Source organism: Lepisosteus platostomus, chromosome 20 (genome assembly GCF_059453375.1).
Source record: "Lepisosteus platostomus isolate fLepPlt1 chromosome 20, fLepPlt1.hap1, whole genome shotgun sequence".
In the NCBI taxonomy this organism is placed as follows: Eukaryota; Metazoa; Chordata; class Actinopteri; order Semionotiformes; family Lepisosteidae; genus Lepisosteus; species Lepisosteus platostomus.
The window spans coordinates 13,158,015-13,182,157 of record NC_142630.1 but is presented as its reverse complement, the minus strand read 5'-3'; the positions used below and the strand labels follow the sequence as shown (position 1 = coordinate 13,182,157).

Below are 24,143 nucleotides of genomic sequence, written 5' to 3'. Positions count from 1 at the left end.
CTTCATTTGCTGGTGTTTTTCTGTATTAAATGGACATTTTTTCCTTTTTGATAATGAAATAGACATCATTTATATTTTGCAGCAGCCTTCATGGTGGATAAAAAGTTGTCAAACGTAGTGTCTGTTTTGCACCAGAGCCTTCTCAGTAGTTTGTGAGAATTGTTAAGATGTTCAGAGTCCTGCATGTTTAGATTACAGGCGTGTTTTATTTTCTTGAACTTTCTGCAGTAATGTTCACACAGCCACGATTTGCAAAGGATGCTTTAATCTAGAAGTTGCGGTGCTGTTGCTTAATCATTTTTCCACGCCTTAACTGTGAAGCACAGAGCTGCGTTAAAGTCCAAGAAAAGCTGGCAACAGACAACCGCAGCCCACAGACCAAAAAGTGTCCTTGTTAAAACACAAAAAAAAGAACAAAACCTTTTTTTATTTTTCGTTTTACCTGCGGAGCAACTGGTAATATCCGGCGCAGCTGTGAGTTTGACCAAAGAGGGGTATGGAGGGGAGTGCAGAGCTGATAGCATCTTTATTACGAACTGTAGCCTAAATATTTGTGAGGCAGGGTCCAAGGTGTGTTGTGAGGCAGGGTCCATGGTGCTGAATGTCTGTGACCTTCCCTACCCCCATCTCGCTGGGATTTCAAATCTAGAGGGTTTATATCCCCTCTGAAGCAGAAGTGCTTCTGTAATTAGCTCTCTTATTTCATGGTGCCCCTTCCTCCTGCCCTCTCCTCTGTTGGTGCTTTCAGTATGACAGAGGAAGGAATTCCATTAATTACATTTTTACTTCCCTTTTCTTTAGTCCTTCATCCCTTGTGTCCTTCTCTCCCCTCTTACGCTGCAGAAAGAGACGGTTTGGTGATTTTATTTCTTGTTGCTGCATGTTGTTCCTGTCTCCCCCCTCTCCACGCCAGGGGAGAACGGAAACAGGAAAAAGTCTGGACCACAGATGGAAGACTTCATTATTAAGCTTGTGTGTGCTTGTGTTTATTTCGATTGAGAAGGTGGGGCGGGTGGAAGATGGGAGTTTGAGCGCATTTGTTCTTAAAATCTACACATCCCGTTTTCGGAACCACAGTGCGGCTTGAGAGTCTTAAGTCCGCAGCCGCAGTGGTGAGAAAAAGAAGCGATTCTTACAGCCGGTCTTAAGTACACACATTAAAAAAAACGGTGCGCTTGAGGGATAGAAGCGCCCAACACCTCCATATGGATTTGGTTATGAAACTTAGTGGCAGAGTCAATGGTGGCACAAAATAAAAACGTTTTGCTATTATCCAGTGCAGGGCCTACGCTTTTGGACACGTTATGAGCTTATTTGACGGACGCTTTTCTCCAAAGCAACATTTGTGCCCGTTTATACAGCTGGGTGTTTTACTGGCACAAGGTGCGTGAGGTACCTTGTTCAAAGGTTGCAAAGTTAACCTTCCAGTTAGCAGTCCAGAGTCTTAACCATTGCCCAATGCCCTTGCCTTTAAGTGCTAGAGATTATATAAACAGGGGGAATTCTCTTGGTTTGTACTTCAGCCCGATGTACTGCATCACCAAACAGTGGATTCTCTTTTATCCCCTCAAAAGTGTGTGAATTGTGAGGAGGCCTTTATAAAAAAAGATTTTCATCTGACTTTTCTCGCTTGGCACACTGTTGTCCGTGCCCTAACCTCGTAGATTCCAATTCATGAAGATTTTTCACAGGGGCTTGTTGAGTTTGCCTGTTTGCAGGTCGCTCATGGAGTGCTGTGCCTGCTATAACAGGAAGCCATTTGCTTTTTCTGGTGTTGCGGCCAGAGAGCCGGTGTGCACACAAGGTGCAAGACAAACACGAGTCAGCACGTTGAGAGTGCACCCCTTCACAAGCCACGAGCCTGAGGAAGCAAGGTTAGACTTTCAGTTCAGCGTTCATGACACTGCGCACACTATGGATACCTCGCTGCGACATTCATCTTCATTCCGATCTATGTCATTTATCCTTTAAGCAAACCATGAAACCCGGGAAAGCTCTGATATTTGGAAATCTGTTTTAGAGTTGCCCCAGCATTTACAGGGGGTCCCTAAATTAAAGAAGTAGGAGGTCAGAATAAGCTATGTCTGGAACCAGCACCTTTAATATGTGCAGTTGTTCTGAATTTTTTTAATTAATGCTGTATTTGTAAAATCTAAAAAAGTACCTTATCTGAGGCACTGCACATCAAATGGCTTTGTTTAGCATTGGCAATTTTTCAGAAGGACTAATCAAAAGCCCCCTTGAAGCAGAGATATAAGACTTGTTGTTCAGTCATGCGGTGAATTAATTCCCCAAACATTTCTTTCCTTTTACGAGCAGGAATATTTGATTAGGTAATGAAAAAATGGGCATGATGAAGGCTTTTGATGAAAATTAAAAGTGAACTGCTTCTTTCATAGATCTCACAGTGGCAAATGCGATTACTCCTTAATCATTTACACCAAAAGGGTAATTTTCTTGTATAGGTAAGGCCCTTAGGATTGCCTGCCATCCCCTGCATTTTGGTGATTAAGGGTTTAAATCTGCTCTTGTAGGAAATAGTTTTACCCCCCTTTGCTTTTTGTCCTCACCATATATTTTGAGAAAAAATGATTAACAACAAGAAGAGGCCCCGTAGTGCATCTACCCTGTTTGGTAATTAGTAATGAAATTGTAGTAGATCTTCAGCCACACAGAATGGCTTCTTCCATATTCATACATAAACTATATATTGCATTCAACTATTATTTTTTATTATTTATTATTATTTTCAGATATCAGTGTGCAATATCTTTAAGGCAAATCTTTTCACTGATTCTCGTATTTAGGTTTTAATCTCTTGTTGTGTAGGTTTATCCAATGGGTGTGCAGTTCAACTTCCTGACTATAAGCTAAACCTCCGCTACAGACAACAAAGTCGGTCACCCTCTATTCATTAACTAGTAGGAGGTTTTTATTCTGAAACAATGGCAAAGGCAGAGTTGAGAAGACTGTGTAAAGTTCTGTCTGCTGAAGGTGTTGGAAACTGTGGTGTTGAAGCGAGGTATTTCTGACACTCAGGGTGATCAAATAAACAAGTTAAATAAAAGTCTAAACAAACAAACAGGTTAATTAAGTTGTCAGTTAGCAATGGAGATTGAGCTAGAGCTCAGTTGGAATGAAAACCAGCAGACACAGTATTCCATTAGGACCAAGCTTAGGAACCATTGCTTTATAGTTCTCTGGAGTTGGAATAGGTTTATATAGCTTTCATAGTATAGACCTTAGTGTTGTTAGCCAGAAATAAAACAGGCTTCTGGCAGGGAATTTGGAGAGATCTCTGGTTTACACATCGCAGCTGCGATCAGGCTTATTCTGGCTTGTGAAAATGTGAATAAAACTCTTAAAGTTGTCTTTAGTTCTTATTGAAAGGGGCAAAGGAGTTTCATAAAATTGTAACTTAAAATTCGTATCTTTAAGAAGGAGATGTTTATTAAGCCATTACAACAAAAAAGAACAGGATGTTTAGGCCATGATGGACCAGTTACAGTATATCTGTTAAAGGAATCATTGTTTTTGGAGTGAGGATTGTTTGGGTTTTGAATGAGGATTGATTAAGTACTTTATGTGAACTACATCCACTTTTCAAACCTTGCAGAATTGCAATAGTGGAGCATTTTGAGCTTCTGACCTTAAGAGAACTGTGCTGTTTGACTTCGAAAATGTCTTTTGGGGAAGAGGATGAGGAGAAGTGTCTGCAGACGTTCATCATGGTGTTACTCGTGAACACCATGAAACTACTGGAAGGGTTCAAAATACAACAGCTGTGTCTTTGCAGTTGAAGTTGAAGTTGTCTTAGTTAAAGACTGCAGACGCTTCACCCACCAAGGGGTCAAAAGTCTCTTACTCTCGTCTATTCCCAGGCTCCTTTGCGTGACGTCACAAGGGTTCAAAGGCTGTTGTTCATGTTCAGAAATGGATTGCTGGGGGTTGCCATAGTTTGTGAGAATTTAACGCAATTCTGTCACCTGAAACGCAGGTCATTGTTTGCAAGGGCCTTGAGTGAGATTTCCTTCCCTCCACAGTTGCCCGAGGAACCTTCCGGATGCGGGAAATGGACTCCTAACGGCCGTTGCTCGTGCAGCAGCTCCCCGGCAGCCATGAACCACACACCTAGTCCCCACATGACTGAAGCTAGCAGGTCGGGGGGGAGTCTCCTGTCCGGCCTGGGCCCACCTCCAGACCGCATGCGCTCCCCGGACAGCCTGACCACCTCCAGCCCCAAGAGCGGCACCCCCAACTCCAGCCCCCCCCTGCTGCTGTCGCCGGGGTTGTGCGTGGGCGAAGGGGGCGACTGGGAGAGCCGCGAGGAGCTGCGCCTGCGGGAGCTGGAGGAGGCCCGGGCCCGGGCCGCCCAGATGGAGAAGACGATGCGCTGGTGGTCCGACTGCACGGCCAACTGGAGGGAGAAGTGGAGCAAGGTGCGGGCCGAGCGCAACAAGGCCCGGGACGAGGTGCGCCAGCTGCGCCAGCGGCTGGACGCCCTGACCAAGGAGCTGACGGGCCTGCGCCGGGAGCGGCAGGAGCTGTCCAACGAGAACGAGCAGCTGCGGCAGGAGGCGGGGCGGCTGCGCGCTGGCCCCGCCCCCGCCGGCCCGGCGCCGCCCCCTGCCCCCTCGTCCTCGCCGCCCCTGGACAACAAGCTGGCCTCGGAGATGGAGAGGGAGGGCGAGGGCCTGGGCTCTCCCGAGCAGGAGCCCGTTCGGGACGTGGGCACGGAGAAGCCCGACAAGAACAAGGTGGGTTGTGGGGGCTGCGAATTGTCCAGTGTCCTCTGGAGAGTTACTGTTCCTACCTGCTCTAGCGCCGTCTTGAAATTTAAGCCTGGAAAGGGGAAGAGCCGGCCGTCGTGTTCCCAGGGGAGCCCAATTCTCATGTATCCGTAAATTGCTGCCTGCCACAAAATGGCTTGGCCATATTGCTTCATCTAGCATTTCACTAAGAAACTGGAGACCAGAATTGGCGACCCTGCAAGTGGGAAAAGAGAGTTTGTTTTTGCACATTAAAAGCTCCTTGTCCGTTTTTAGGACGGGTTTCCTTTGATGGCTGTTGGGGTTATTCTGCTGGATAGGTTGGTAAGTACTTGAGAGGATGGGGTTAGGCTCCCAGAATCCATGGTACACTCGTTAACAGCTAACAACACCTAAAGCTTTCTGCCTTTATCATTACAAATACCATCAAGTGAATTGTAATTCAACTTGTAAACTTGATACCATTTGGTTTTACTATTATATGGTATGAACCTTGAATCCCGAGTATACTTAAGAGAGCACCTAAATCCCCTGCCTGTTTCCCGTGAAACAGAGCGTTCAACAGGAGAGACAGTGTTACGGGAGGAAGAGGCCTGAGAGAGACAAGATGACAGCCCCCCGTCATGGGCGGATAGAGAATCTGCACTCTTTTTAAACGTTTCTGCAGGCAGAATCGTGTGTGATCAAGGGTTTGCTGTGGATGGAAAGACTGGCTCTCGATATCGAAATCGCTTCTGATCGAATTCAGGCGTTGGCGAAGGAATCCTGTACACGATTCGTGAAAGGCGACGCTGTCTGTCTGGCTTGAAAGTGTCAGACAGAGCGCTGGAACAGTATCTCAATCCAGCACCAGCACACTGTGGGGGAGATGTAGAGACGGGCGCAGAAGGGCCAGTCGCTTCTGAGCACAGTCCGCTGCTACAGGCAGCGCAAGCGTCTTGATCGGAGATAAGCAAGCTGTGACATTCAGCAGCCCGTGACTTTTAGAATGAAATGGATTGAAATTTTTGATAGCAAACAGTTCAAGGAGTTAGAATGGAAAAGATGCAAACGGGCCCTAACCAGCTGCAGGAGCTTTGCAATCCCATCTTCGTGGCACTGTTTTTGAAACCATCCACATCTTTCATCAACATCCCCTGAAGTTTGTTTCTTGTTTCTCTTGAATAATGAACTTGTGTTAAATAAACAGAATTTGGGACAATAATTCTGCTCTAAGGGCTGAGTCCACTTTTATCCCATTTCCTTTCTCATCATGCTTGTTTTACAGGCACAGACTGAACGCTTCCACATGCCCTAACCAGAATTATTTGTTTACATGCAGAGGCCTCTTGTGGTTGCATGCTGTAACTGCAGGTGGTTTCAATCAGAGATAATTTGTCAAATTCCTTTTTTTGTGTGTGTGTAGGAATTTGGCACTGGAACGCTCCCTTTTGTCCTTTGAAAGCCAGAGCTTTGAAACTGTATCCGAGCAGAAAGACCTAAACTTGTATTACCAATGCAGTTGCTGGTTCTTCTTGTTTTTCATGACCTTTGGAAATTTCATTTTAGATAGGGGAAAAATGATACAAAAAATGTCCTTAATTCAAATCTTTTGTTTTGTTGCTTAAATTTTCATATAACTTTTTTTTTTACAAAAGGAAAATCAAGTCAGAACTTCTGTTCACAGTGTTACTCATAGATATCCAAGAAAGCCAAGTTTAAAAGTTCACCCCTGTGGGCAGCATTAGAGAATGGCACTGTTTCAAGAGGTTCAGTAGTTCCCTTGCGTTTCCTGTCGCTAAATGAAGCCAAAACCTTTCTGGAATTTCATGTGGGTTGTTTTTTTTTTAAGAAGTAGTGCTTTTTTTCTGGGACAGACTCCTTGGAGCCTATTTAACACTTTTAAAATCTGACACCTGTACCCATTTTGCACACGGTAACAGCTCATCAAGCCTTTGCAGTACAAACTTAATCATTTTGAAGAAAATGAGAGATGCAGGGTGGCAGAGTGGCACAGCATTTGACGTTGCTTCCTCGCAGTGCTGGAACCTTGGGTTCAATTCCAGACCTGGGGTTCTGTCTGTGTGGAGTTTGTATGTTTTCCCTGCATTTGCGTGAGTTTCCTGGTTGTCTCGGTTTCCTCCCACAGTGCAAAGACATACTGGTAGGTTAATTGGTTTATGAGAAAGTTGAAGTGAGTGTGTGTGTCTTTGTTTATGTCCTGTGATGGACTGGCATCCTGTCCAAGGTGTACCCTGCCTTTTGCCTGTTGTTTGCCAGGATAGGCCCTGCCCCCCCCCCCCCCAGTGACCCCAAATTGGAATAAGCAGTTAGAAAGTGGATGGAGGATGAATGGAATGAGAGTTGAGCGAACGGCACACTGACCCAAGTAGCAGCTTATGTAGTGAGCGAGCCGCCTAGAAGCAGCAAAGCTGACTCTGTCTTTCCGGCCTTCAGGAGATGGAGCTGCTGGAGTCCCTGCTGCGGGCGAAGGCAGAGGGACCGGACAGCTGGGATGGGCGCAGTGCCAGCAGCCTCCGTTCCGCCCTCAGCCGCCAGGACCGGAACCGCCTGCTCTGGGATGACATCACCATCCTAGAGGAAGACACCAGCAAGGTTACCGCCCTCCAGCTGCGCCTCGACGAATCACAGAAGGTCCTGCTCAAGGAAAGAGAGTAAGCAGAGGCTAAGATTGACGCATCTATGGCATTAGGTAGGATTGGGACAAGTGTGACAAGAGAGGATGGAGACAGCAATTAAGTAGGAAATGGTGACACAGGTAGCTGGACAGAGTGAAGGCATGTGTATTTCTCAATTGGGATTGTAAAAAACCACTTCAGTCAGATATGCCCAGCAGAATTAATGCACAATGTGTGTCCCCAGTTTTAGCCCTTGGTGAACACCAAAGGTCTTGCTCTTAGTCAAATGTAAAAATTGTTGTTCATGAAATGTCACTAAAATTGTTATTGTAAGCCTACATTGGAGCTGTACGAGACTTCTATAGTGTTTTATAGCTTGTCTTGTGGGTATATGGTTATTGCTTTTTAGAATAATCTAAAAGGGGAAGATTGAATTAATTCCTTTTACAAACTGTAATGTGAATGTTCACATTAATTGCTTGTGAATTCTGTTTGCAGAGGGCAGATGTTGTCTTGTTATTTTTTGCAGTATTTTTGCAAATGAATGTCTCTTTGAGACAATACGTTGGGCTTGTACCATTTCACATTATTAGTGTTTCGAGTTTAATTTTTTTTGTCAGTGGACCAATTTTAATTTCCAGCCAAAAAAAGCTACACATAGAGACAGACTTCACTGGCGGCGGCGTCTCCTGCTAGATGCGATGAACCGAAAAGATTCTTGAAGGAAATGGGATGAATTAGCAGCTTTCTGAGTTGCAAGAAAAGATCCAAGATTGGTCCCATAGTAAAAATAAACCATTAGAAATTCCAAATTCTAGAAATAAAAAATAACTAATAACGTTATAATTAACTAATTAGGTTACCTAATAAAGGTAGTAATTAGAATCAAAATACTAGGATTTAATTGCAGCATTTTGCAAATGGTTAATTTCAGTACTTAAATCCTGTGGTATTTTAGTTCCATGAGGATCATTGATTTTCTTAAGGGGGTAGTTTGATGAGCACATTCTTAGGTGGAATTATACACCATGGTCACTTGGACTCCAGTGTGCTGTACAGCAGGCGTGGGCCTACAGCACAAGCATTGCTTGAAATGAGGCACAAACTGACATCCCTTCTTCTGGGGCTGTGCCCTGACGGGCGGACTTGAAGCAAAACAGATGGGGAAATATTGCCTTGATGAATGTGATGATGATACGGAGTCGGCCTTTGCAGCTTCTCTTCAGTCCCTGGCCTGCTCTTTTAATACTGTCTGACCAAGGAGACTCTTGAGTGAGGAATGAATGTGACTCCTTGAATGATATCGGCTGAGTTGAATGATACCAGGGCAGAGTTTTAGTGGTCACTGAAGTGGTGATGACACAAGAGCCGGGTGGGGGCTTCGCTGATCAGCAGAGGCACGGTGGCTGTTTAAAACCAAAGTCTTCAATCCACAATACAGCCCTGGAGCTCTGTATACTTGCAGCGGAAAATGAGCCTCTCAACTGATTAGTGAGCTTTGATGTGAAACGCAGTGGAAACCCATGTATACAGCACCAAGGGCGTGGTTCTTTTTTTACTGTTTTCCTTCTGTTCCGAGTCTGCAGTTTTTCTCTCAAGTCGAAGGGATGAAAGGTTAGCAGTGGCAGTGAGGGAGGTCAAGATGGTCAGTCAGCTTGAATTGGAGCTTACTAATCAAACGAGAGACGGAGAGATTGGCATTCTTGAGCTGAGCCGCTGTCTGTGTGCGACATCCCCTCGGAGAGTTTTTGGCCTCAGACACATCATTACCAATCTGCCAGACTGAGATGCAGAGCAGCCTGACTGAAGGAGAAGGCACCCAAGGCTGCCATTTTTGCTTTTCTTTAAAAAAAAAGTCATAACACGGAGAATGTGTAACAGTTTAAAACATGAGTACATCAGCAAAATAGAAGACGTCACCAGAGAGACTTCAAAACACCTTCCCGATTCATGAATTATTTAGGAATGCAAAGTCAATATGTCAGTGTTGTCGAGCATAAAAATCTCCTAGAGAACTAGAGTCCTCTGGCTTCATTCCAAGCTAAACCACTTCTTAGCTTAAGTAGCTGTTCCTGCTGAAGGTGATTCCATCTTCACTGGTCTAAATGGCCCAGTTTTTCTCTTCTCCACCTCATCTGCTGTGTAGTGGGGCTACAGGCAAGGACACTGAACTCTGGCTGGGTCCTGCACTTCAGTGGTGGACAGGCTGAGTCCTTTTCCTGTGTGTATCAGTATGAAACAAGCTACCCAGCACTGCGGCTGATCCCTGTATTGTGGCTTTCTTCCAGAAACTGGATGAGAACCTTCGATATCTTAACAACTCGCTACCAAACAGGCTGGATGGGCTGAATGCCTCCTCTCGTGTGCAAACTTTCTTATGTTCTGACAAGGGCACTCAAAGCACAGCTTTGTTCCAGCTTCACAGTAGAATAGTGAAGGTTTGCTAATGACATGCAAAAGATGCAAATGGAAATCTAACCTGCCATTGCTGCAGAGTAACATTGTGCAGCTCTGTGCCATGTTCTCCCACATGTGCATCATCTTGGAAACTGTCGTTTCTAACTACCTGGTGGGTAGACTTGTTGCTTATGCCAGGCACGCTTGCATATAAAACGTTTGTGGCACGTACCGTCTTTGTCCCCGCCCCCGACATGTCAGCAGCCCGACCACAATTCGATTAATATTAGAAAGCAAAAATAATCGATGCTTAAAATGTGCAGTTGCATTGTCCCTGCAGAAACTGGCAGAAATGTGTCTCGCTGGAACATTATTTATGTCCTTGAAACACCTCACGTGATTTCCAGGTCTTAGAACGTGACCTCCATCTCGGGTGTGTTGCCCTCCAGTAACAAACACATATCCCATAGAAACAGTATTTCATTTTATTTTTTTTATTTTTCTCATACCTCCAAAATACAAAATTCCATGGCTCACCTGTTGGTGTCTGAAGGCACGCCGCTGCTGTCACTGGTTATGGTAACCCATCTCTCCACAATATCTCTGCCACTTCTTTTCTCTGCAGTACGCCATTTTCACAACACAGCTGTCTGAATAGGCCACCTTGTTTTAAAAGGGCATGCCTCTACTACAGAGTTTGTGTCTCTAAATATGGAATAAGTAACAAATGCCCATTACTGTGTACTTTCCCATTGGAATCTAATCCCGCTTTCTCAAGTGCTGTGGTCTGAGATACAAAAACAAGATGTGGTAGGACTTTCTTTAATGACGTTTAGGGCTCTCTGGATAAGTGCCCAGATTTTTCATGGAAATGAATTACCATGTTTTGGTGAGAAAAAAATTATCTCGTTGAAGATAAAGTTTGTGCAGTTTAGGCGTTCAAACTGCAGAAGTGATTTTTGTTTTGTAATGCTTTCCCTATTGATCTTATTCTTGTCTTTTGCAAATTTTGTAGTGCAGGCTGCTGTACATCAACATATTGGGTGATAATAGTGTAGGCTTTCTTTGCAGAAATATGGAACCAGGTTGCTTTGATGGATGCAAACACTTGGTACACTAAGCCAAAAAAGAAAACGGCTTTTCAAAAGCCAGTTAATGTTGCCTCTGCTCATGGAGAATTCTGTTTAAAGTGCCTTTGCTGAGGCATGTAAAATAACACAGAGCTGCGAATGGGCAGTACCTTCTATTCCAATTGAAGAGTAGTGCTTGAAAGACCTAGCTATACATCTTAACAGGTAATTCCTGCGTGGCTATAGGGTTAAAATACTCAGAGGTGACAACATAATTGAGTAAATTAATGGGATGATACCTTCTCAACAGATTTGAACTTTTGTTTTTGAAACATCAATTTATCCTCATGTGTCAGCGTGTGCTTTCTAGCCTTTTTGACACATGGATCCATATCGCTCACGTAGGCTGCCTGTCTATGATGAATGCAGACAGATGCTGTGCTAATTGCCTGCTTGAGGAGGGCTTTGAAGTGATTTATGAAAACGAGTCAAAACAGGAGCTTGATGGCCTTTGTTGTGAACTCGCCCCCTCCTGGTGGAACGCACAGATGAAATATAAACACATGCGTAGCTGGAGTCAGAACGTTTCCTCTTTTGCCTCATAGGCAGACATAAAAAGGCATTAGCCTGACACCTCAGTTATTTCCATTAACTGGAAGTGGATATTAAGTGACATTGATTCATTTGCAGCTCCTCGGCAACCTGACCTGTGGTGAATGATTGAGGTGGAACAGTGATGGTTTTTTACATTAAAGCTCCCCATTTAATTTTCTCCAGCATCTCTTTTAAAGTGTCAGTCTGGCAGGTGCTTCCATAGTTGTGAAACAAGGAGTCATCAGGTGTAAACATTGACCTGCTCCGGTTTGCCCTATTGATCCACAGCCATGCAGCATGTACCTAAGGAAGTGGGGGTGTACTGTATGTATTTTTTTTATATACGGGAGTCTTGAGCTCCTGTTCTGCATGCTAAATAGCGGGATCTGTATGTTCAGCTAAAGCCTGAGCAATGTGTTTGTCCTCGGCAGGGACAAGCTGTCTCTCAGCAAGAACATCGAGAAGCTGGAGACGGAGCTCAGCCAGTGGAAACTTAAATACGAAGAGCTTAATAAGTCCAAACAGGAGGCTCTGAAGCAGGTGAGAGAGTGAGCAGTTGGAGAATTAAAACCCCCCACACATGCACTTATTCTTGGCAGCAGAGTTAAAACACACTTGGAATTCGTAAACCTAAATCTGGAGCCCTGAGATATATTGACCGATGATGCAAAACAAAATTCTGCTGTGCCAGTCCAGGGTCCTGGGGTGTCAAACCCTGATCTTAGAGGGTTTGTATGTCTGCAGGTTTTCAGTCTTAATGGGACCAATTTAACAGCTTCTCCTGGAACCCTGCAGACACATCGGCCCTTCAGCACCAGGGTTGGATACACATATACGTCCCTTTGCAGAGACTGCCACGGATCCTACTGGGAAATAAACATGCTTATTACAGTGAAAATGCTAAATTTCCAGTGCAGTATAAAGTATCCAGCTAAAGTATCCAGTGCATTTTAATGTGTGAGGATGTTGTAATGTCTTGGAGATAAAAATAGAACGCCTGTTTTCTAATTACTTTGAAGTATGTTTTTGTTACTCTGTTCCTCTATTTGTATTTGTTTTTTTTTCTTAAAGCATGATTGCTCACAAATTTTAAGCAATTAGTATTTAAAATCCTTTTGAAACAAAGCATAATATCCTAGCACAAATATTATGCATTAACTAGCATTAGACTTGCACTATAATTAATGATAGGGCGCATATCCATGTTGTGCCAGGATAATTATGCCATTAAACACAACAGTATAATTTTTTTTATTGCAAAATATATATTCTGGTCACCACTGTGGTGACCAGAAGAGGGCTCCCAAGTTTCAGGAAACTATGTCAAAGGGAGGCCTTAAAAATACAGGCCACTAGCAGCACTTACTTTACCAGTGGGCTCAATATCAGGGATGATATTTCAAGAATGAAAGGAGACCCGATTTTCAGGAGCCAAATCATGCTTTTCTGTCAATTCAGTCTCCAACCACTTTAGATAATATGCTTCGTAAAGAAAACATATTCGAGGGCCATCTAAAATCCTGTGGTAAACTGTCTTTGATCAGCTAGAAGGAGAGTTTTTTTTAAATAACATTTTTTGTAACAGTGTAATGACTTTTAATGAACCCCTCCAAAAAAGAAAAAAAGAATAAACGGTTTTCTAGTTGCGCCTCTGGGAAGACTTGTTCTGCCATTTTGTGTTTCCATTGGGATGAAGGCCAAGTGATGTCGTGAGGCTGGATGTTTAGTCCGAGATGAAGTGCCCTTTTAGAACCGCAGTTAAAGATCTGTTCTCAGGTCCCAGTGGTGTAATGGATTTGACAATGTCTCTATGCTTTATTAGTCTATTTTTGTCCCTCTTCCAGTGGGAATTGGTTACACAGCTATGTGCAACGTATGGAGCAGACCAGGGCTTGTCCCCAGGAAAAGGACTTAGATATTCCTTTAACACTGACAGGTTGAAGGAATCGAACCTATTTAGCCTTGAACAGAGAGGATTATGAAGGGACCTGATCCAAGTATTCCAAGTCATCAAAGGCATTGTTCCATTGGACGTCTAAAGAATGAGTAGTGGAACACTAACCAGAAGACAGAAGTATTAACTGCATGGACCAAGATGCTCATCCAACCAATACTAGGGCTTCCTTAAAGAAACAGCTGGATGAGTCTTTGGACGACTTATCTTCTCGCAACTAAATGGACTAGATGGGCAAATTAGCCCAGCCTTGTTTGTAACCTTCTGTTCCTCTGAAGAGTCTGGCTTTGTGACAGAAGGCAAAGCAGAGCAGGCCAGCATGGGACCACAGGCCCTGGGTCTGCAACCTTTGTACCCTGGCGCTTTAACTGGTAGCTTTCTGGGGTGGCATTGGTTGTGGTTGCAAAGCTACTGTAATTAAATTACGTCTTGTGCTTCATATGAGATGACTCGGCCATTAAAAATCCCACGGCACTGTTTGTAAGAGTTGATGTGTTAACCCTGGTGTCCTGGCTAAATTCCACTCTGGACTTGTGCAATCTGGCCTTCCCGAGTTTCCCTCTTAATTCAGTTGGTGAAGCAATTTCTCGCTCCTCCACCTGATCTGCTTATTAGCAGGGCTGCTGGCGCAATATGGCCATAACGCATCACGCCTACAGTTGGGGGCTACTCTTCATGGCTAGAAGAAGTGGGTCTCCTCATATATTTAAGGTGCTTTGGAATATTCCAAGACAAAAAACACCATATATGCAAATGCACTTTATAGTTATTATTGATATAGACTTACTTTATAAGTACTATAAATCACCTGTTCTATTTCAAAAATTAAAATCCATTTGAATGCAACCTCCTATTCAAATGGATTCAGTTCTTTATTGGTCAGATGGAATCTAATTCCAAGCTTTATAGCCTACTTTTTTATTCCAAGGTTCTGGTCTTGAATACTAAAATCTCCAGAAGAAGAATCATTCAGTATTTATATATTCAGTCATATGTTCATATATTTCTTCTGCTTTTCTCTGACCACGTTTGAGGTTGGAGAAGATAAGATGTGTATATTGTGCCGTGGAGTGTTTTTGTAAGTTTCAAGGAGTCCCAGGGAATGCGTGCGTGCAGAGACTGTGCTTAGTGTTCAGACTCAGTGCAGTGACGGGGTCCTCTTCTCTCTCGTATCCCCGCCCAGCTCAACCTGCTGAAGGAGGTGCACCAGGACGAGCTGGGCCGCATGTCGGAGGACCTGGAGGATGAGCTGGGGGCCCGCTCCAGCATGGACAAGAAACTGGCCGAGCTGCGTGTGGAGGTGAGGCCTGGAACTGGGGGGTGGGTGTCCTCATATCCTCCAAAAAGCCAAAATAAAAACCGATCTACGGGAAGCATGCATATTCTCATTTGTTCAGGAACATGAAGTAGATCGCCCAAGGTTCAACTAAAAACCTGTGGTTCCATTGCTGTATATGCTGTTATCATGGGGCTCCCACTGTGTAGACAACTTTAAGGAATTGCATCATATGACACAAAAGCATTTGGGTCCTTATTTTCAGCCTTTGCAGGATGATCAGAATTAGCTGTGCTGGGAGGAAGCAGGAATAAAAGATGCAGCGGTCTACAGATTAAGGAGGGGAGGCAGAAGAAAATGGCGCTGTAAATGGCATTGTTATTTCCAAGCTTCTTCAGCGTCTCCTCCGCGCGGGGATCAGGCTGTTTTGCCAGACAGTTTTTCTCGGGGCTCCGGTTAGGAATAGGCAGGCCTGCCTATGGCTTTTTGCTGATGCCCCTCCCAGTGGCTCTCTTGCCTCGGCTGATAGGGACCTCTGCTCAGATGTCTTCCTGGTTCTCTTTCCAGCGTTCAGCTTGCAGCGTGTGCAGCGAACTGCTTCAGATTTCAAAAGCATTGTGGTCTGAACGCTTCCTCCCAGTGTAAAACAATCATTTGTCAGACTGCGTGTTTTTTTAAATAATGACCAGTCGGCAATATTGCCTAATACTGTGTATGCATACTGGACTATTGTACTCTTATTGTTTTGCCGATGTGCAGTCTGCATGTAAGAACTAAGGAACAACAACAGATTATAATAAAGCCAAGTACTGAAATGACCTGGACTCAGGCGTCGGCCTCTGAGCCTTTCACTGTCATTTCTCCCTCCCTCGCATTCCTTCCAGGGCTGTAATTTGTGATGGGAAAATACATAAACAAACGCTGCACTCTGAAGCTCTCGGCACACTGAAATAGACGCACTCTTTGGGCTAACACCCTAGCAACAACCTGTTTCACACTGAGAGTGCGTTAGCCATGTCAATGCGGATCGCAATAAAACCAAAACCTTTATTATTTTTATTGACAGAAAATGCCCCCCCCCCCCATCCTAAGATCAGACATGCCCATGGGGGACATGACAACAGGCCCCTTCCCCTGCCATGATAACAGCATGCTTTTATCAACATTGCAAGCACAATGTTTGGCAACACAAGGTGTTTTTTTACCCATAATGCAGCCACTCACAATTTCAGTGTTGAAGGACAACAGAACTGAAAGATGCCTCCACGCAGACAGAGTCGGGGTGAATCTGGAGGCCATAGGGAGAGCGATGGGAGACTTTCCTGGATTGGCCAGCAGGGTTTGTCAGCGCTGTGTAACCCCTCCCCCAGCAGGTGGGAGCCAACACGCTCCACTGCCTCTCCATTTTGTCCGGCGCAATACATCGCTGTCGGCACAGGCTGGATTACAACATGCAATCCTTTTACGCAAACTGCCTGGAAAAATCAGTGTCTGTGAAGGGAGCTCTCTTGGCCAGGGGGCGCGAGGGCCCCTGGGAGGGTTCAAGCTGCTGCTGCTGCCAGCTAGCCTTGCCAGTCTGCTGGAGTCTGGGGCAGCACTGGCTGCTGGTGCAGAACTGGGGCCCAGGCCTGCAGGTCTTCTGAATGAGCACTCAGCTCGGCTTCTCGGGCTGAGCTAGGGTTAGGGTTAGAATCACCGACACTCTTTGGTTTCACTTATCAGGGTTGCACTTCAAAAGTAATAAGTGTGTTTGACAAGTAGAATGGTCTTTTTTCAATGTACTTTATGATAGGAGCAGTTTATTGTAAATGACCTTTTACATCTGCAAAGCAATGATAATAACAGTTAAACATGACTTTTTCTTTGTGTATGTTATGCCCTTGCACTTAGCCATAGCATCAACAAATGTTGAGTTTTTGTGGGAAAGCTAAGCGTAATCCTACTTCAAGCCTAGTTCCCAGCCATTTAGTAAGCTGTATGTCAATATATACCATTTGTTTGAGTTGAAAATGTGCCTCACTTAATCAAGCTATTACCCTGAAACAACCAAACATATTGGGCAGGAGTTTCTCACAAAGTCGCCATTCATCAGGGGCCTTGCTTCGCCTAAGAGACGAAGAGCCTAATTAAAGATTTTAATGTACAAGACATTAACGTCTGAATGAAGAGTCAGGAACATTTGCACAAATACACACCCTGTTCCAAGCCTGTGTTTATGTGATTGAACTGGGATTGATGTGTGGATCAATTTCAAAACAAAAATAGGTCTTATCACTCTTAAACTTTTGTTTTATAGCCTGAAAATCCTTAGTCTTTGAGTGAGTGTGTGTATGTCACACACAGCCAAAATGTTAATTGAATCTAACCCTTGCTGTGAGTTCATCTGTATCAGAGCCATTGCATGAAGCTCTGTCTGTCCATCTGGACCTCATCAAGGTCAGTCCCTCCATTATCACCCTCTAGTCTTATTAACCCTGTCTGATGTACAAATATCCTGCAGCATGATTCCACTCAAGCCAAAATAAATCTCTACAAGTGTCAGAGTAATAGTTATTATATTCTTTGAACGATGTTCAGCATACTAAATGAAGAAACCATTTCCTTCAGTGGTAGCCAAAACATTACATACATTAACATTTTTGCAGTCACTGACATAAATATAATGCCAAGTTGAAAACGCTTTTAAATAAGGTGGTTTGGACACTTCGTGGTTGGTATTTTATTCAGAACTTGCTGGTTGTTATTTTTTGTGAGCACAGTGACACAAACAGAAATTCTCTTGGCTGAGCAACAGTGAAATATTGTCTTTCATCCACGCTGAAAGCGGTTTTTCCTCTCCTTTTTCGGTGTCTTCAAAAGATGCATCGCACATTTCCAAAGCCCTGAAGTAGGCCTGGCTCCTGAACGCTCGTCTCCAGTTTCCGAGAAAGTTTTATCTCGGATTTAACTTTCTAGCATGTGAGAGGGAGTCTGCCCCGCTGTGATCTAGGAAGTTATCTCTGGGAAACAGGACATACTTTCTGATGTCTTTGACTGCTTGCCAGACAGAGCAGAGAAAGGGGACGATTGCCCATCTTCTCTCTTAAACGTCTGAAACAACTTTCATGGCTTCCCTCGAGTTTTTTTTTTAATACATTTCCCCCCATTTATAGTTTGTAATATTTTGGAACTAAAATTGAGGGCTTTTAATGACTTTACCACATCTTTCTTTAGAGCCGTCTTTCATGCAGTTTGTGAATTTTTGACAGCCGTCTGACTGGCAGTAGAATTCGACACGATGCGTGCTTCATACCTTCTTGTGATCGTTTGTTCCTGTAGGCTGAGCAGCTTGGAGAGCCCAGACTGCTTAATTTTCCACTTCGTACCTGTAATGAGGCCGATCCATTAATCTCTCTCTCTCTCTCTCTCTCTCTCTCTCTCTCTCTCTCTCTCTCTCTCTCTCTCTCTCTCTCTCTCTCTCTCTCTCTCTCTCTCTCTCTCTCTCTCTCTCTCTCCTGGACCTCCGACTTCCTCCCTCCCTCTGCGCTGCGCGGCTCCTGGCTCTCTCTCCAACTGTGTCCCCTCCTGTGCTGCTGGCCCCCCAGATGGAGCGCCTCCAGGCGGAGAACGCGGCGGAGTGGGGCCGGCGGGAGCGCCTGGAGACGGAGAAGCTGACGCTGGAGCGCGACAACAAGAAGCTGAGGGGGCAGATCGAGGACCTGGAGGAGCAGCTGGCCCGCAAGCGCAGGCAGGCGGCCAGCGCCCTGGACACCGACCTCAAGAGCATCCAGAGCGAGCTCTTCGAGAGGAACAAGGTGAGGGCGGAGCGGGCCGCAGGCCTCGGTGGGCGAGGAGCGCTCTTCTGAATGGGTTTTCTAATGGTGTGGTTTAGCGCTTTGAAAGACAAAGAGAAAGGAAGAAGCAAAGACCGTGACCTAGGGTCCCTTCCCACTGAAGGCCTTGTTAGGGCTGTTCAGTGGTGACCTTCGAAGACCTCGTTCAGCAGTCGATAATTCTGAATCACCCAGGCAGGTGTGGCAGTGAGAAAACAAAAGAGAAAACCGGCCAACCCAGCCTTGATTGATTAAAATAATAATAATAATAATAATAATTGCTTACACTTATATAGCGCTTTTCTGGACACTCCACTCAAAGCGCTTTACAGGTAATGGGGATGTTTCCCCAATGGATGTTTCCCTCTGTCTTTTGTACTGCTAGAGAACCACATTGTACACCAGTAATGTATATAATGTACACATGTACACAGTGATGTTTTCATGAAGTACTCTGTTAGTACATTGCACAGGATTTTAAGCAGTTCCAGAACTGGTTTCAGTTCAGTTATCAGCATCCCCATTTATAGATTTCTTCTTGCTTGAAGACCACGTGCCGTAAATAGAGAAAGGCTGTCAATGCACAGTCTGCTTTGAGGAAGCAGGGATGTGCAAACTCCATCTTGGGCCTCTCTGCCTGAGACATTAAGTGTCTGCTTTCACCAAAGGCCCCTATTTTTTTTACTCTCTGTCCAGCTATATCTCCATGTCCAGTGAGTAATCTGCAAGACCAGGTGTGCCTTTATAAGAATCTATTAAAGAAATCTATTAGGAAATAAAAAACACTTACTGGCAGGGTTTATGAGTGCCATTAGGAGTTGAGCTGTTTCAGGAATGGGCGATTTATAGGCTTGGCTTAAAGCATTTCACGGGGTAGGCTATAAATCTCCCAGCCCGCTTTTCTCCAAGTGCTCAGGGTGCGGCCAAGCATCTGACTTAAGGCCAGGTTTGGGGAGTTTGAGTTTCTGAAGCACAAGGAGACTCAAGAGAACATGCTGGCAAATGTCCTCTTATTGCCCCATCCTTCCTTCCATCAGTGGGCAGAAGGAATGAAGGGTCTTCAAGCTGCTGAGGCTATAGAAGCAGGCTAGTGTAGAAGACCCTTCGGGGGGGGAGATGAAGAGGTAGCAAAGATTAACGTGACCCGTAGCTGAGATTGATATATTGAGCAGGCTATGGAGGTTGTAGCCGAGACAGAGATTAAGACGTAATCCAGGAGCCGAGACAAGAATAAAGTGAGATTAATAAAAGGGATCAATGAAATAAAATCGCAAAACTGCAAAACCCATCCAGAAATGTAGGCAGGATTTCTTTGATTTGAATTGCTTTTCCCAATTTAAATACAGAGGAAATAAAACTGCTGTTCGAACAGGGTGTGCCTCTTCCAAATAGTTAAAAATGTGTAATACCAGCATAGGACTGTTCAGTCGTGAAAACAAACAAGAAATTAAAATCATTGTCATACAGAAGATAACATGAGATCCAGAGGTAAAAGAGATTAATGCGGGTTGCACTTGCTATTGAGACGGATGTATGGACTGAGGACGGAAACAGATGCGGAGATTAAGACGCAACGCAGACTCTCAGGCAAAATGAAGTGAGATTGATAAAAAATGCATAAAGGTACAGAGTAAAGAAAACAGTCTGCGGCAGGTATATAGATTGATGTCTTCTGCAGGAATGCGCTTTGGGCAATGGGTAAAAAGTTTGGACACGGGCACGCCATTAGATAGAGATGGATGAGGGTCTGGCAACAGACAGTGCGTGCAGAGATGTAGAAGCATCTTTATGGAAAGCCAAGTGTGTGGGCCGAGGAGATGAAGAAAGATGGAGAAGGGAAGACCAGGTCGCAGTATTTTTATGTACCTGAAAATGGATCAGCTTTAGGAAATTAGTAAAGGTCGAATGGAGATAGCAATGACAAGGCTGTCCTTGCGCTGATGAATCTGCTTCGTTCCTGCAGAAGTGACGGTTTCAAATTGTATTGAGCCCTACTTGAGTTGGAGTGAGGGGCAGAAATGCATTAGAGCCAGTCCTGATGGGTGTGGGGACCCTGTCAGCCTTCTTCATGGAAATGGCTTTTAATTTTCAGTATCCGAAGGCAGAGGTGTGACCGGGGAGCTGTGTCAGTGTACGGGCTGTGAAGGAACAAGCAGAGGTTGACTCCACTCTGAAAAGCAGAAAGAAAAAAATATTTCGGCTGTCGGGCCTCCTTCAGGCCTCCTCCTTCAACTGCTTTGCTGCTTTCTTCTGAAATAGTGTTTTTGTCTCTTTTTACTTAAAAGAGAAAAGGGAAAAGCAGCACATCTAAAGCTGCTTGTGTGATATTTCATGGATAGATATAGATGGATGTTTTGACTTCAATTAGTCAATTAGTTACTCAAATTATTTTCCGATCACTTTCCTGTTGGAAAAACCTGCAGTCTCTGTATGTTGTGGCTGTCAGTAACACAGCTGTTTTGAGGTGCATAGAAGTCCTGATGAAATGTTGTATGACACTGATTTGATCTTTATTTCATAGTCCTGTTAATTTCTATCATTAATTTTAGTTCTTACATGAAAGACAGTGTTAGTTGCCTTTCATTGAAGTACCTTTTGTGCTTTACATTCAGAGCATTAAGGGTCTAGGCTGCAGAAGGTGCTTCTACATTGTGGGAAGTTAGTAATTAAATGATCGGGCAGCCAGCGATTTCAATAAAAGATCTAATAGCTATGATGACTTAATCTGTATTTTATTTTTAAGGGGCAAGCTCAAATTATACGAAGAACAGTAAAAAAAGACACCCAGATAAACTGTTACAGCCTTTCTCAGTATTAATTGCTCGTCTTTTTATGTTGATATAAAAAGCTGCCAATTCCCTGGGCTATTTCCATTCCATTAAACCGAGCTTTAAAATTCAGATCATTCCATTTTCGTTTGTGGAACGTCGATGAGGATATGTCTGCACTTTAAACAGAGTGGTTCTTTGTGGGGGGAACAAACTAGGGGACAAAATGTACTTTTCTTTTCTTAATGCTCTTGATGTAGACAGAGAACACCTAAATCATATAAAATGTTTGCCTACAAATTCAGTTAACAGAACGTGTGTGCAAAAGACTGCAGTCTCCTCTTTGAATGAAACAGAGGCTGGATTCTCTCTTCTCTCCTGAACAGCCTTTATTTTATTTTATTTTTTGCTGGACAGGTATAATTCCATGGGGGGAGAATAAACTGTCTTCTTTTTGAAAGATATCATTTGATACAAATGCTTCTTTGATATCTGTCCGACTCGAGACAGGTTGTACAACCTCTTCTGAGCAATGATGTGTTTCCGTGAAGCATAACCGAAATGCAGAATCATTCCCAGACAGAACAGAAACATGAAAGCAATCCCGCTGAAGGTAACCTCAAGATTTTGGCATAATTTCTGTGTACCTGCCAAGGGAGCGTTTTGTTTTAATTATTTTGCAGAACAGGAGTGCTGTGTGTCCTTTTGATTTGTTTTAACACAGTGTAGCAAGGTGGGTCTATCACAGAGCAGACAGTGTTACATCTGTCTGAAGAGAATTGGAACTTATCACATTGGACTCTGAAGCCCAGGTAGCTTTGGCAGCACATATACTAAAATTGGAACGATACAGAGAAGATTAGCATGGCCCCTGCGCAAGGATGACACGCAAATTCGTGAAGCGTTCCATATATAATGAACATGACTACAAGGTTTAGGTATATTTCAGCTCAGAGATGAGACCTTTTAAAAAGAGCTCTTTTATAAAAGTTAGCTCTATTCCTGTTTTTTTTTGACAAAAGAGATTGGCTTTAAAATGGGATTTAAGTCCAAAGCTATATCTTTCATTCTTGAAAGATTTTCTCATTGAAGAGAATAAAATTGTGTTTTTATTTTAAACAAAATATTGTTTTAAATAGGTTATGTTTTTTCAGCTGTTGGGGGAACCCTGTGACACGGATGATAGACAAAGCATCTTGAAACAGGTTTTTGTTTAATTATTTACAGCTTATTCCATGGAGACTTTCCAAGGTCTTCTCATAATTCACTGCTTCAATGCTGCATAAAACAGTGACTTTGTGACCCCAATCTTTTTAACAGAAATCTTTCTCCCTTCATTGCCCTGCCTGCTCAGTCTGTTTCACATGCACGTATTGCTGCCTAGGAAAATACCGTTATTTCACCTGTGCTCCTTTTTTTATATAAAAACAGATCATTAGTTTTAAGAAAAAAAATGACTGAAGTATAATTACTGGTTTTAAGGGATCCCAGATTCTGGGAATGACAAAAAAGTTGAATTCTCCAAGGTGGAGTCCATGATATTGAATACATTTCCATTTGTTTATTTTTTCCTCTGAGGTGTTTGTAGGAAGTGTGTTTTGGAGCCTGCAGAACGTTTGAATTAAGGCGCTTTCCTTCGTTCTGCCCTTAAACTCCAGCCCTTGCCTGTCTTTGCCACTCGTGCTGCTCAGGGCCGGTACCAGGAGGGAATTGTAGGCGCCGTAGCTACTTTGCAGACTGCACTGCTCCTCACACAGATGGTGTGCACGACACTGCAGTACTCTCTGCCAGGGAGCCTGATGTTCCTGCAAGGTGTGCATTTTTCAGACCGAGTGCTGTGAACAAAAGACACATTGCCTAACAAATGGGTGCTCAAGGAAATGGAAATGCTAAGCCTCATTAGTGAAGGATTTATTTCGGGGACATAATGTGTAGTCCACATAACTGCTTCTTCTGCCTATATGCATAGGTAAACATAGATTTTATTAACGCGTACTATAAAGTTTCACTTTCACAGACATCATTGATGTTCAGAATTAATGTGTTCTTAATGCTGTAAAATTAACAGCACAGTGAGAGCAGGGGTGAGCCATCTCAGAAACAAACTTACCAGCAGTATTTTATTTTAAATAAACTTGAGTTACCTGCAGGGAACGCACTCAGACCGCGCGAGAGAGAGAGTTTGTAGCTCTGACAGGAATAAAATATGTTAATAAAGCCAGTTGCTGTAAACAATTATAGGTTAATGGTCTTGATAAGTGAAGCCATTTCTGTTGTTTGCACTACCATCTGCTCGACTCCAGCAAGATCTGGGTCTCGTTTGGATTCAAGCTGCTGTTGCTGCTCGAACATTGTCACCCCCCCACCGATTGTCTGCTCCTGCGGTGCTGTGCACTTACAAAACAAGCAAGTCTGGCTGTCAGCAGGGAAGTGCCTGTCCTCCTTTGATCAGATACCTGAATCCTGCTTGCTGCCCAAACAATGGCTCACCGTGGTGTAAAACTGGGTTGCCAACTTTATTATTCTCTAAATATTCTCCAGTTCTTATTAATAATCAATTTTCCTTATGATTATAACCAAAGGCTATATAGTGACATTATAGGTAAGTGTGTCATGAATATAGGAATAAGTGGTCCTTTACTGAATTGCTGTGCGCATTTTGTTTTGCAATTAAAGAAAAACAAAATGGAGCAGACTAAGAAAACCCCTTGTCTGGCACAAATAAAAACATACAGTACTATGTGAACGGTTAAAAACTGCTTTCAAAAACAAAAAGCTTTTTTTTTAAGTCGTATAAGCTATTTTTTGGTATACTGACAGTTTTCCTAAATGTTTTAAGTCCTTAAAAAATCTAGTATCTTTGTTCCAGGTTCTGTGACAGCTCC

General features: G+C 43.7%; 1 protein-coding gene and 1 non-coding gene across 4 annotated transcripts in view; both read left to right on the top strand.

Annotated features, from left to right (window-relative positions):
• The window catches only part of ccdc102a (coiled-coil domain containing 102A), a 63,769-nt gene that overhangs the window by 17,399 nt on the left and 22,227 nt on the right, over window positions 1–24,143 (top strand). For all 3 annotated transcript variants that reach the window (XM_088613534.1, XM_088613535.1, XM_088613533.1), the window contains exons 2-6: window positions 4,044–4,757; window positions 7,206–7,423; window positions 11,880–11,988; window positions 14,586–14,702; window positions 18,263–18,472. In XM_088613534.1, coding sequence (XP_088469660.1) covers window positions 4,119–4,757; window positions 7,206–7,423; window positions 11,880–11,988; window positions 14,586–14,702; window positions 18,263–18,472 — 1,293 coding nt within the window. In that variant the 5' untranslated portion in view covers window positions 4,044–4,118. The remainder of the gene's footprint in view (window positions 1–4,043; window positions 4,758–7,205; window positions 7,424–11,879; window positions 11,989–14,585; window positions 14,703–18,262; window positions 18,473–24,143) is intronic.
• On the top strand, window positions 22,071–22,174 carry LOC148644526 (U6 spliceosomal RNA). The gene has a single exon (XR_015928781.1). It is a non-coding gene; the product is annotated as a U6 spliceosomal RNA (small nuclear RNA).